At 44.2% G+C, this 12,608-nt stretch overlaps 1 protein-coding gene across 2 annotated transcripts in view; it reads left to right on the forward strand.

Annotated features, from left to right (window-relative positions):
* LOC106610779 (rho guanine nucleotide exchange factor 10) overlaps positions 1-12,608 on the forward strand; it is a 93,985-nt gene that overhangs the window by 14,663 nt on the left and 66,714 nt on the right. For both annotated transcript variants that reach the window (XM_014210340.3, XM_045723421.2), the window contains exons 2-3: positions 5,762-5,883; positions 12,079-12,495. In XM_014210340.3, coding sequence (XP_014065815.2) covers positions 5,844-5,883; positions 12,079-12,495 — 457 coding nt within the window. In that variant the 5' untranslated portion in view covers positions 5,762-5,843. The remainder of the gene's footprint in view (positions 1-5,761; positions 5,884-12,078; positions 12,496-12,608) is intronic.

Below are 12,608 nucleotides of genomic sequence, written 5' to 3' on the forward strand. Positions count from 1 at the left end.
GGCCTAGCCTATAGAAAGCTGATGGGATCCTCTTTTTATTAGCAGCCATCACACTTTTCTCACACAATTACATGGCCTATAGACATGTTGCACAACATGGGCTCTCATGAAGTGTTTGTTTAGATTTTCGGATACTTGCATTGATGTCAGTGATTAGAGGGACAATAGAGTGCTGAGTACCAGGCAGTTAGTATGTTTGGTAGGCTACTAATGACCAGCAGCATCAGCGATTGGAGAAGCCTAATTAACATGACTAAACGATCATGTGGAATTTGACTGCCTTCATGACTCGTGACCACCTGTGTGGCGGTAATACGGTCACAGCGACAGCCCTAGTTGTGACTCGTTTTAGTGACGTTTGTTGTGAACACACTGGAAACAAATCAGCAGCATTAACTGCAGGCCCTAGATTACTATTTTCCTGTCTGTGCATGGCTAACCAGAGGTTTGCTTGTGTGTTACTGACTTGTAATGATATGCTTGGTCAAGTCTGTCATCAGACTTTTTTTTTTTTTCACCCTTTTTGGCTCAGCTGCCTGGCCGCCACCCTGCCTGCCACCTAGACCTACTTTAAAGGAATGTTTGGAAGCCTCCAATAGGCGTGGTGTAGTAAGTATAGGTTGCTGACAGACCAACAGCGAGTTTCATATGTACAGTACCAGTCAAAAGTTTGGACACCTACTCATTCAATTTTTTTTTTTTTAATCTAATATATATATATATATATATATATTAGTAGTGAAGACAACTATGAAATAACACATGTAATAACCAAAAAAAGTTAAACAAATCAAAATATATTTGAGCCACCCTTTGCCTTGATAGCTTTGCACACTCTTGGCATTCTCTCAACCAGCTTAATGAGGAATGCTTTTTCAACAGTCTTGAAGGAGTTCCCACATGTTGGCTGCTTTTCCTTCACTATGCTGTCCATCCCATCTCAATTGGGTTGAGGTCGGGTGATTGTGGAGGCCAGGTCATCTGATGTAGCACTCATCACTCTCCTTCTTGGTCAAATAGCCCTTACACAGCCTGGAGGTGTGTTTTTGGTCATTGTCCTGTTGAAAAACAAAAGATAGTCCCACCAAGTGCAACCAGATGGGATGGCGTATCACTGCAGAATGCTGCGGTAGCCACGCTGGTTAAGTGTGCCTTGAATTCTAAATAAATCAGACTTTGCCACCAGTAAAGCACCCCCACACCATCACACCTCCTCGTCTATGCTTCACGGCGGGAACCACACACGTGGAGATCATCCGTTCACCTACTCTGTCTCACAAAAACACGTCGGTTGGAACCAAAAATCTCCAATTTGGACTCATCAGACCAAAGAACAGATTTCCACCAGTCTGTCCATTGCTCGTGTTTCTTGGCCCAAGCAAGTCTCTTCTTTATTGGTGTCCTTTAGTAGTGGCTTCTTTTCCACAACCATGAAGGCCTGATTTTACAGTCTCTTCTGAACAGTTGATGTGTGTTACTTGAACTCTGAAGCATTTATTTGGGCTGCAATTTCTGAGGCTGGTAACTCTAATGAATGTATCTTCTGCAGCAGAGGTAACTCTGGGTCTTCCTTTCCTGTGGCGGACCTCATGCGAGCCAGTTTCATCATAGCGCTTGATGGTTTTTGCGACTGCACTTGTCAAGAACTTTGAACGTTTCTTCATTTTCCGGATTGACTGACCTTCATATCTTAATGTAATGACGGACTGTTTCTCTTTTCTTATTTGAGCTGTTCTTGCCATTGGCTTAAACGAAGGAAGTAAATTCCACAAATTAACAAGGCACACTTGTTAATTGAAATGCATTCCAGGTGACTACCTCATGCAACTGGTTGAGAGAATGCCAAGAAAGCTGTCATCAAGGCAAATGGTGGCTACTTTAAAGAATCTCATATGTTTAGATTTTAACACTTATTTTTTTGTTACTACATGATTACATATGTTTTTCATAGTTTGAGGTCTTCACTATTATTCTACAATGTAGCAAATAGTAAAAATAAAGACCCTCGATTGAGGTGTCAACTTTTGACTGGTACTGTATTACATTTACATTTAAGTCATTTAGCAGACGCTCTTATCCAGAGCGACTTACAAATTGGTGCATTCACCTTATGATATCCAGTGGAACAACCACTTTACAATAGTGCATCTAAATCTTTTAAGGGGGGGGGGGGGGGTTAGAAGGATTACTTTATCCTATCCTAGGTATTCCTTAAAGAGGTGGGGTTTCAGGTGTCTCCGGAAGGTGGTGATTGAGTCCGCTGTCCTGGCGTCGTGAGGGAGCTTGTTCCACCATTGGGGTGCCAGAGCAGCGAACAGTTTTGACTGGGCTGAGCGGGAACTGTGCTTCCTCAGAGGTAGGGGGGCCAGCAGGCCAGAGGTGGATGAACGCAGTGCCCTTGTTTGGGTGTAGGGCCTGATCAGAGCCTGAAGGTATGGAGGTGCCGTTCCCTTCACAGCTCCGTAGGCAATCACCATGGTCTTGTAGCGGATGCGAGCTTCAACTGGAAGCCAGTGGAGAGAGCGGAGGAGCGGGATGACGTGAGAGAACTTGGGAAGGTTGAACACCAGACGGGCTGCGGCGTTCTGGATGAGTTGTAGGGGTTTAATGGCACAGGCAGGGAGCCCAGCCAACAGCGAGTTGCAGTAATCCAGACGGGAGATGACAAGTGCCTGGATTAGGACCTGCGCCGCTTCCTGTGTGAGGCAGGGTCGTACTCTGCGAATGTTGTAGAGCATGAACCTACAGGATCGGGTCACCGCCTTGATGTTAGTGGAGAACGACAGGGTGTTGTCCAGGATCACGCCAAGGTTCTTAGCACTCTGGGAGGAGGACACAAGGGAGTTGTCAACCGTGATGGCGAGATCATGGAACGGGCAGTCCTTCCCCGGGAGGAAGAGCAGCTCCGTCTTGCCGAGGTTCAGCTTGAGGTGATGATCCGTCATCCACACTGATATGTCTGACAGACATGCAGAGATGCGATTCGCCGCCTGGTTATCAGAAGGGGGAAAGGAGAAGATTAATTGTGTGTCGTCTGCATAGCAATGATAGGAGAGACCATGTGAGGATATGACAGAGCCAAGTGACTTGGTGTATAGCGAGAATAGGAGAGGGCCTAGAACAGAGCCCTGGGGGACACCAGTGGTGAGAGCGCATGGTGCGGAGACAGATTCTCGCCACGCCACCTGGTAGGAGCGACCTGTCAGGTAGGACGCAATCCAAGCGTGGGCCGCGCCGGAGATGCCCAACTCGGAGAGGGTGGAGAGGAGGATCTGATGGTTCACAGTATCAAAGGCAGCAGATAGGTCTAGAAGGATGAGAGCAGAGGAGAGTTAGCTTTAGCAGTGCGGAGAGCCTCCGTGACAGAGAAGAGCAGTCTCAGTTGAATGCCCAGTCTTGAAACCTGACTGATTAGGATCAAGAAGGTCATTATGTATGTGAGAGCCCCCCCCCCCCCCAAATCTATGGTGGTCCCAGGGATTACGGCCTAGATGCCACAGGCCACGCAGGATGTAATTTAGCCGAGGTGCGTCTTGTTACCCCACCGAGCGAGTAAAAGAGCTGGTTAGAATATGTAGGAGTCAACAGGAGGTAAATGGAGGAATCTCCGGAAAGGCCGTCTGTCTGGACTCAAGACTGTATACAGTAACCTGAGTTTAAGGTCTTCTGTAAAAGTGAGACAATGGGTTACATTTAAGTGTCACGTGAATCAAATATAGGACATGGCCCATGAGAATAACCATATTTCCTAAATTAAATACCTTTAATATCTGACAAATGGATGTCTCTCTTTCCTCTTTAGGAAGCCCAGAGGATGAACGCACCTGATTGCTGTATTTCCTCTTCACCCCCCTCCCCCATCTCTCCCTCCCTTGTCACAATCACAACTCGTACGGTAGTCCTGAGGATAGCGATGATGAATCATTTTATCAGTCATGTTAAGGGTGTATCCCATCCTTTTAGGACTTTTTTATCCTTGTCTAGATCTGTCCGGTTAGTCGCATGTCTAGCTTTAACTTTGACCAGTTATGAAGTATTTTGTCTCCAGGACAAACATTTTCTACCTAACTGTCTCTTAGACATACAATACAGAAGAAAACACTGGTCCTGTGTGTTTTGTTCACACCCTCTGCTGTCTGGGTGGGGACAAAGAGGCAGGGGAGCTAGACAAAACAAGCTTTGAGTCTCTAAGTGGTATATGTTTTGGCTCTTGTTGGCAGCATTGGAATAGAGCAGTCTTATTCACAGATGCTTGTATTGTAAGCTTGTCTTATTATGGTGTGAATTTAATTGGAGAGCAGAATGTCTGAATAGTATGTAACACACTAGAACTCTGCAAGGGTCCTCTTACTCTATGGAATGACATCATTGCTATATCATCCACCCTTGAGGATAGACTGACATTTTTAGTCTCTTTTGAAGGAAGTAGGCAATGACATAAGGACTTTACCTACTTTCCAACCTAAACTTGAAGCTCATTTTGTTGGAGTCATCCATGTGTCCAATCATCTATTTAACAAAATGTTAGTGGAAGAATGCGCTCTCTCTCTGGTCTCATGTCTGTGCAGGTCTGTGTTTCCTGTTTTAGCATGCATTTGTTATAAGGTATTGAGATCAGAAATGCTGTAATGTGTAAAAGTGATCGGCTTACAGTACTGTACATGCAGAAGTTTATTAGGAAATAATTTTGAGCTAGAGTTAGTGAACTATATTGACTTAAATTCTGAACATCTTGATTTGACAACAGCTGTCCACAATAAATCATTTCCAGCTTTACTCCCATCAACAAAAAAGGAACTTATTTGTAGACTAAATTGGCCTAGTTTTTCTTGGTGAAATGTGGCTTTCAAACAATGAAAACAACTGCTAAATTTAGACATCCCAATTTGGACAGCTGTTATCAGATGTTCAGTAGAGTTGAACCTCGTAGCTGTTAACCCCTTCTTCCTGGTTATTTGGAAAATAAGGACATGCATGAGTGATCAGGGGGAGTTAAAGCTACAGTAGGAGATTACTGACTCGCTCTAAATCAATCAACAGGTTACAAAGTGCTTGAGCAGCGTTGACGCCTGAGTGAAGCGATATTGAACACACACACACACACTGAAGGAAAACTATCACCAATCATTACTAATGATTAACTCCCAGGGTTTCCCTTCTCCATTCCCATGGTGTGTAGCTTCCAGCTCCACCATGTTTACTTAGTCACTGACCGTAATGGTGTCTGGATACAATAACCCTGCTCTGACTCTCTCTCACACACACACACACACACACACACACACACCATATTAACAGTTTGTTTACACATTAACACATGGGGCGAGAGGACGTTTTGTATCTTGATGTTTTTTTTGTCTGCATTAGATGCTCAGACAAAAGAGCCAAGACCACAATGCTCCACTGCTCCCCTACCCTCCTGGTGTGACTAACATGGAATAAACAGAGTGTGGTTGGTTTACCATCGGCTGTGGGTAATGCAGTGCCAAATGCCACAGTAATGATTTATCAGTGCTAAGCTACTTTCATAAGTGTGTCTCATATTACATGCCATCTTTTGACATTTTTAATACTCATGTTCATGTATCCCATGTGACCTTACCAGGCAAAAGTCTAGTTAGGCTATAACTTGGCCATATAGCTCGGGGAAAAACTGCTGCAGATGATGCGTGGAAACATTTTTGTCTATGCTTAGCTAATTGAATAAGATCGCACGCTATGGTACTGTCCACTTAACATTCCATATGTCGGTTTGCTCCAGGGAAATGTGTTGGTGTAGAGGACTACCACTACCACCAGGCTGCTGAGTGAACCTGTATGCCCAGAAAACAACAGCACTCAGTATGGACATCGTGGAAGACTTCCCTCCCCCACCTCCTGAAAGTAAGTAATGCCAACATCCTCCTCCTCTGACTCAATCTCTCCCAGCACATCTAAACCCCCCCCCCCCCCCCCACCGTAGCCAATGAGAACACATGCTGCTACCCAGACCTGTCGACAGCTACTTGTATATATGCATGCACACAAAAGTATGTGGACACTCCTTCAAATTAGTGAATTCGGCTATTTCAGCAACACCCATTGCTGACCGGTGTATAAAATCTCGCACACAGCCATGCAGTCTCCATAGACAAACATTGGCAGTAGAATGGCCTTACTGATGAGCTCTGACTTCATGGGATGCCACCTTCCCAACTAGTCAGTCCGTTAAATTTTGGCCCTGCTGCCCCGATCAACTGTAAGTACATTTTACATTTTAGTCATTTAGCAGACGCTCTTATCCAGAGCGACTTACAGTAGTGAATGCATAAATTTCATACTTTTTTTAAATTTATTTTTTCTGTGCTGGCCCCCCGTGGGAATCGAACCCACAACCCTGGCGTTGCAAACACCATGCTCTACCAACTGAGCTACAGGGAAGGCTGTTATTGTGAAGTGGAAACACCTAGGAGCAATTTAAGGCTCAGCCGTGAAGTGGTAGGCCACACAAGCTCACAGAATGGGACCGCCGATTGCTGAAAAATCGTCTGTCCTCGGTTGCAACACTCACTGCCCCTGGAAGCAACTTCAGCACAAGAACTGTTCGTTGGGAGCTTCATGAAATGGGTTTCCATGGCCGAGCATCCGCACACTAGTCTAAGATTGCCAAGTGTCAGCTGGAGTGGTGTAAAGCTCGCCACCATTGGACTCTGGAGCAGTGGAAACGCGTTCTCTGGAGTGATGAATCACGCTTCACCACCATCTGGCAGTCCGACAGACCAATCTGGGTTTGGCAGATGCCAGGAGAACGCTACATGCCCCAATGCGTAGTGCCAACTGTAAAGTTTAGTGGAGGAGGAATAATGGTCTTGCTGTTTTTCACGTTCGGCCTGGGCCCCTCAGTTCCAGTGAAGGGAAATCTTAACACTACTGCAGACAATGACATTCTAAATGATTCTGTACATCCAACTTTGTGGCAACAGTTTGGGGAAGGCCCTTTCCTTGTTTCAGCATGACAATGCCCCCGTGCACAAAGCGAGATTCATACAGAAATGGTTTGTCGAGATTGGTATGGAAGAACTTGACTGGCCAGCCCTGACCTCAACCACTTCGAACACCTTCCGATGACAATTGAATGCCGACAGCCAACCAGGCCTAATCACCCAACATCAGTGCCCGACACCTCACTAATGCTCTTGTGGCTGTATGGAAGCAAGTCCCCGCAGCAATGTCCCAACATGTAGTGGAAAGCCTATAGCAGCAAAGGGGGACCAACTCCATATTCATTTTGGGATGAGATGTTCGATGAGCAGGTGTCCACATGCTTTAGATCACGTAGTGGTGGATGTAGCTCATTGTCCTGAGATGGTATCTTTTTATTAAAAAAATTTAAAATTGTAACAGCAAGTGCAGTCTGTATTGTAATGTTTTAGCAACATTAACTAACAGGTCCTCAAAGGGTGTTTCAGCTCATGGTGATGGTCATCTAGGTATTCTATGGATTTATTCTGGTCATGTTGATGAAGCAATAGGTTTGAAATGTCTGTTTTGGCGGACACACTGATGGTCAGCTCAGCTCCCAGAGTGCCTTTCAGGATGGACATAGCAGAGTGTGCAAACAACACATTCCTCTCCTCCTCCGCTGCTCTGGAGCTCGTGGGCCACGGAACGAAGGAGTGAGGAGGAGAAGAAATGTGCCACGACTGCGAAGAGCAGACAATGTGCGTCAGTATCCTAGCCCGGGCTGAATACTGCAGCATCACACACACACACCTCGGAAAGGAACAGGCCAGATAAATCCCTCTGGGCAGCCAGTTGCCTTGTTGCCGTGGCGATGCTGGAGCACATCGTAAGCCAATGACTCATTGAGCTGAGCAGTGTGGCAGACGGAAGAGGAGGGGAGGCACAGGAACAGAATCCATATTGTGGTTATGAATTGACAATGGGTGCTGGGGACAGGCCTAGTCTGTGTGTGTGTGCTGACTAGAGACCATTGAGAAGACTGCAGGCATGCACATTCTCACAGAGCCAACTGTCTATAGCTTCATCATCCACACTCGATTGCGACCAAATTATTGAATGGGCAATTGATGTGAATCATCTGTTCAAGTTTTTATACAATCCCTCTTACATCACATCCAGCTCTGCTTTACTTGGCCCTGCCTGTGCTTCAGAGAGTAGACATTAAGAATGTTAGAATGAATATTCATCCCATGGCTTAGCAGTGATACAGACTTCAGCAGAAGCTAGTTTTTTTCCTTATCTGTCTAACTGGTCCAACACAGCTGTTCATTACCACGGCTGGAAATGGCTGATAACATCTCTTTCCAGCTTTTCTCTCCTAATGTTCTGTTCTAGCGCTTTCACTGAAGTTTTAGTTTCGCGGTGTGCATAAAGGTCAGGGGTCACAGTTAGAGCCCGTAGCGTTAGTCGTGGGCCATTGTCATAACACCGACCTGAGGTCTTTGACACTACCTGTCTCTGAGCCGTTGGTCTGGGTAGTATATATCAGAACCACTTTGGGGAAGGACTTATTTAACGGGTAGTTTAGTCCTGCGGGGTTAGTAACCTAATGAGTTGTGTAAGTGATGCGGTTGACGGTTAGTGGGCCTAACCTCTAGCCTTACTTACTCAGGCTCAGTTTATATTAACCAGTGTTCGTTGTAACAGCTTGTAAATGTCAGCTCAGAGTCAAACAGGAAGTACTTAGCCAGGACGGGAAACTTAACTGATATAAATGAGGGTCAAGAGGAAAAAGGTATAGGCCTATACTGAGAAAGCTGAGTAGGAAATCTTCTCATATAAAAATGTAAAGTGGTAAATTAAGAGTTGTAACCTCCTGATTTGGTCATTCAGGAAATTGGACCAGACATTTTTCACACTTAGCAGGAACAGTCAGGATATGAGAGTTCACCTTGTAGGTTAACCTAGTCATGAGGAAGCCTGAATCCTGATAGGACAGTAGTGTTTGTACTGGGACTGAGTCACATGAGGAATCTGTGGTATGTTTTAAGAGCAGAGGCATGCCAGGTTTCTGTTAGAAACTCAGCCCAGACCAGGGAGGTAAGGTAGCAGTTACAGATGGGGTTGTGACCTCAACTGGAGCTACTGCCTCCCATAAGGGAACTGTGGTATAGGAAGTCCATGGACTTAGACTCTTGTGGAGAGAAAGGGAAGTTTGAATGGGCTGAATACAGAGCATTCCTTTCATCTATTCCACCAGATGAGTTATGTCACCTGTGAATCCTTTGCCAGCATTCCTGCAGGCATTTTGATGTTGCCTTTTTCTCTTCACATGTTACCACCTTTTCATCAACCCTTTACACCCCTTCCTCTATCTGTCCTACTTCACCTTCTTTGTTCAGTATGTCAGGTCCTCTCCCGTCCTCTGCCAGAAGTACCAGAGATGTGCTATCACAATGCCTGTCGAGATTTCATTTGAGCAATTTTTTTTCTTCTTCTACGCCTTACAATGGTGTCAGTCAGTGTCCTCAATCTGTCACATGTTCAGTTGAACAAACCTCCTGTGACTAACCCAACACACAATGGAACCTCCTATACCTTAGCAGTGAAAAGAACAATAAACTGTATAGAGAGCAGGTTGCCCCTAACCCAAAACACCATGTCACTTTAAGAGTATTCCTCTGAATGAGGTCTACAATGACATTAACATTCCATATACACCCTCAGCAGTTTACGTCAGAGAGAGAGAAAGCCACATCTCCATAGTGTTTTTTTTTATAGACTGCATTCCTTCAGTTTTATTTAACTAGGCAAGTCGGTTAAGAACACATTTTTTTATTTACAATGACGGCCTAGAGTTCACCCTCATACTATTGTAGCTGAGTCAGGCCCTATTCATACAGGGATGCCTAGGCCTGTTCTGGAACACAAGTGCTACATCTCAATAGTATAAAGTGTCTTCCGTTCCTCATTTCCATTTCTTTATCCACACCGATCTGAAAGGAGAGGAAGCTGTTTTGGACTGTTGAGATACAGCCTAGCAAGAATGGGAAAGACTGTGGTTTTCCTGGTCACTGGGGGTGTGACAACTGTTTCCTGTTCTCCTAATTGCATTGTGGGAAAAATGTGTTATTTCCCTCCTGTGTGTCACAAAGTTAGTCATTGGTTTCTTTGAACAGAAAGTAGCAGAGTAAAATAAAATGTACCTGTCATTAGTTTGTTTTAGCAAGACCTTTTTAAGTATTGTGCAAGACCTCTAATGTTCCCATAATGTTCAACTTTAACTTGCATGGCTTGTTTTTAGGCTGATATATTATGTTCTCTTGGATCAATACCCAAATGTTAGTTCATTGAATAAATTAATAATTTGCTGTCAACATTGTAATGCAAGTACTAGTTGTCTTACATTATGTTTGTATTGAATTGGAGCAATTATATTAAACTTCCTGTTTTAAATTTTTTGAATGAGTTTGATTTTAGTATATAATTTAGCCAGAGTTATATTGAAAACAGACCCTGCATTTGGTGGAGTGATTTATATTTAACTTGGTTACTGTTTTGAGCTTGTGATGCTCTTTCAGCGTAATTATTAAACTTAAATTGTTCTACTTCCATGTGTTATGTTCTCTCACTCCTTTTCCACATTTTGTTGTTACAGCCTGAAATTTTAAAAATGCTTACAAATTAATAAAAAATCTAAAATGTCTCGAGTCATTAATTAAGCACTAAACCCCTGTTTTTTTTAGGTTTTTTTTTAATGGCAAGCCTTAACAAGTCCAGGAGTAAAAATGTGCTTAACAGGTCACATAATAAATTGCGTATCCTCACTCTGTGTGAAATAATCATTTTAACATGATTTTTGAATGACTACCTCATCTCTGTACCCCACACACACACAATTATCTGTAATGTCCCTCAGTCGAAGTGAATTTCAAAAACAGATTCAACCACAGACCAGGGAGGTTTTCCAATGCATGGCAAAGAACGGCATCTATTGGTAGATGGCTAAAAATAAAACGAGCAGACATTAAATAATCCTTTGAGCATGGTGAAGTTATAAATTACAATTTGGATGGTGTCAATACACCCAGTCACTACAAAGATACAGGAGTCCTTCCTAACCCGGTTGCCGGAGAGGAAGGATACCGCTCAGGGATTTCACCTTGAGGACAATGGTGACTTTAAAACAGTTAGTTTAATGGCTGTGATAGGAGAACTGAGGCTGTGTCAACAACATTGTAGTTACTCCACAATACTAACCTAACTGACAGAATGAAAAGAAGGAAGCCTGTACAGAATTCCAGAACATGCATTCTGTTTTCAACAAGGTGCTAAAGTAATACTGCAAAACATGTTTTGTCCTGAATACAAAGTGTTATGTTTGGGGCAAATTCAATACAACACATTACTGAGTACCACTCTCCATATTTTCAAGCGACGTGGTGGCTGCATCATGTTATGGGTATGCTTGTAATCGGACTGGAGAGTTTCTTTTTTTTTTTTTTTTTTTTTTTTTCAGGATACAAAAACGGAATGGAACTAACCACAGGCAAAATCCTAGAGGAAAACCTGGTTGTCTGCTTTCCACCAGACAGGCACTGGGAGATTCAATTCACCTTTCAGCAGGACAATGACATAAAACATAAGGCTAAATCTATACAGGAGTTGCTTACCAAGAAGACAGTGAATGCTCTTGAGTGGCCGAGTTAGTTTTTACATAAATCTGCTTGAAAATCTATGGCAAGGCCTGGAATGGTTGTCTAGCAATGATCAACAGCCAATTTTGACAGAGCTTGAAAAATGTTTAAAATAATAAATGGGCAAATGCTGCACAATCCAGGTGTGCAAAGCTCTTAGATTTACGCAGAAAGACTCACAGCTGTAATCGCTGCCGACGGTGATTCTAACATGTATTGACTCAAGGGGTTGAATATTTATCTAATCAAGATTATATTAGTGTTTTAATTTTGTATTAATAGTACAGAGTATTTTGTGTAGATTGTAATTCTTTTTTTAATCCCACTTTGTTACACAACAAAATGTGGAAAAAGTCCAGGGGTATGAATACTTTCCGAAGGCACTTTATACGTTAGCTGTATTTATCTGACTCTCTCCCTCTCTCCTCTCTGTGCTTAGTGTTGGTGGACGATGTGCCCTATGCGGATGAAGAAGAGGGGGAGCAGTTTGAATTTGACGACAGTGGGGATGAGGTCCCTGAGGCAGACCGGCCGCCCCCCGCCCCTCTGGCCCCTGACTACGGGGCCCAGGCCAATAGTGTGGCCCCCCACCCAGAGCCAGAAGGAGCAGACCCCGAACCCCACCTAGAGGGGCAGCCCTCAAACCCAGACCCCCCAACAGCGACCGCGACTGTGGACACAACTACTGCTACAGTTGCCGCATCAGTTCCAGCTACCGTGACCACAACAGACACAGCAGCTGTGGCTGCAGCAGAAGGGGAAAAGGCTTCAGCAGTCCCAGTCCCAGCTGACACAGACAGTGACCTACCCCCTCCTCCGTCTTCAGAGGACTCCTCTCCTGTAGGAACAGACTCTGGTTAGTGGAAACAACCGTTCAGTGTTCCTCTTTAGCACCTGGAGATCTGAAGATGGGCTCTCTTTTGTCTCGCCGTAGTCCTGATATACACATAATGTACCTCCACAAGCATA

This window comes from Salmo salar, chromosome 09 (assembly GCF_965601325.2).
Source record: "Salmo salar chromosome 09, fSalSal1, whole genome shotgun sequence".
Lineage (NCBI taxonomy): Eukaryota > Metazoa > Chordata > Actinopteri > Salmoniformes > Salmonidae > Salmo > Salmo salar.